The following is a 1,314-nucleotide window of genomic DNA, read 5'->3' as shown; positions in this document are numbered from 1 at the left end:
TCTCCATTAAACTGATCTATTTTGGGATTTGAATTTGACTAGAAATTAATTTTAGAGAAAGAGAAGAAGAAGTGACTTACTGGAGGACTACATCTAATGATGATTGTCATTGTCACCTAATCTGTTAATTATTTTGTCGATGAATGGATTAGTTGTTTCATGTATAAAATGGTAAAAAATGCCAATCAGTGTTTCCTAAAGCCAAAGCTGACGTTCTCCAACAGCTTGTTTTGTTTCTACAGCCGAAAGATATTCAGTTTATTTTGATATAGGTGGAAAGAAACTGAAAAAGTATTTACATGTAAGAAGCAGGACTTCTCCAAAATATTTGGTGATTAACTGAACAGCTGACAATCAGTTGATTATCATTGCAGCTCTTCTCTATGAATGAGTTTATTTTAAGGTCTTATTGTTCTGACATTAAAAAATGTCAAAATGATGAAATAAATAACAGAACCAAACTTTATCAATATTTTAACTCACTAAACAGAAACCAAATTAAGTAATATTTTTAAAAACTATAAGTTAAATGATTTGATCTGTGTTGTTTATTTTGTTCTAATTTATTTAAAAAAATATTTTAAAAAGTAAACATTTCTTACCAACTTCAAACTCCAGCTCCACTGACTCAGATGAGTTTCCAGGTCGGTTACACCGCTGGTTCCACAAGTTTTCATGTTGCTTGATGATCACCTTAAGAGTTTTCATGTTATTTAGTGGTATGTTGTGGCTGTCACGCAGTTGATATTTTCCACTTGTTTTAGGATATGCACATATGAATTCAGACCATGTCTCTCCACATTCCGTCTCCTCTGTGACCTCACAGCCTGTACACAAGACAAAGACAAATATTCACATCAGTCAGTCACTGAAACATTCACAGAAGCTCATTCGGTCGTCTGAACCAACTTCTTATTGACAAAACTGAGCTGTCTGTGTCTTCATGTTGCCAAGATGAATCAGGTCTGCAGCAGCGGCCTAAAGGAGAGTTCTGAAATTGGAATCATTGTTGTTTATCAACAACCAGATGTTCAGCAAGTGATGGGTTTTAAATACTATTTGATTTATATGTTGCCTTTCTGTAGATGTACTGAATTCAGGTAAAGAAGGATTTTATTTTAAGACTTATTTGGATGAATGTAGAACAGCGTGGAAGTTAAAGCGGCGCCCTGTTTATGTAAATGCGAAAGTACGATGAAAATATTTTGACCCTGAGTTCAATAAATAATCATAAAAAATCCTAAAGTAAACAGAATGAATGTATTGTGTTTATAACTGTGCAGCTGTACTCACCGCTAACATTATTTCTGTCGT

General features: G+C 33.7%; 1 protein-coding gene across 1 annotated transcript in view; it reads right to left on the bottom strand.

Moving 5' to 3' along the window:
• Positions 1-824, bottom strand: part of LOC103375388 (polymeric immunoglobulin receptor-like) — a 2,054-nt gene extending 1,230 nt beyond the window's left edge. Inside the window, exon 1 of the mRNA XM_008305651.1 lies at positions 603-824. Within this exon, the coding sequence (XP_008303873.1) occupies positions 603-708 (106 nt within the window). The 5' untranslated portion in view covers positions 709-824. The remainder of the gene's footprint in view (positions 1-602) is intronic.
• Positions 825-1,314: the final 490 nt, after the last annotated feature.

This window comes from Stegastes partitus, unplaced genomic scaffold (assembly GCF_000690725.1).
Source record: "Stegastes partitus isolate 25-593 unplaced genomic scaffold, Stegastes_partitus-1.0.2 Scaffold2576, whole genome shotgun sequence".
In the NCBI taxonomy this organism is placed as follows: Eukaryota; Metazoa; Chordata; class Actinopteri; family Pomacentridae; genus Stegastes; species Stegastes partitus.
The sequence above is the reverse complement of the archived record's forward strand: the minus strand, read 5'-3'. Positions and strand labels throughout refer to the sequence as shown.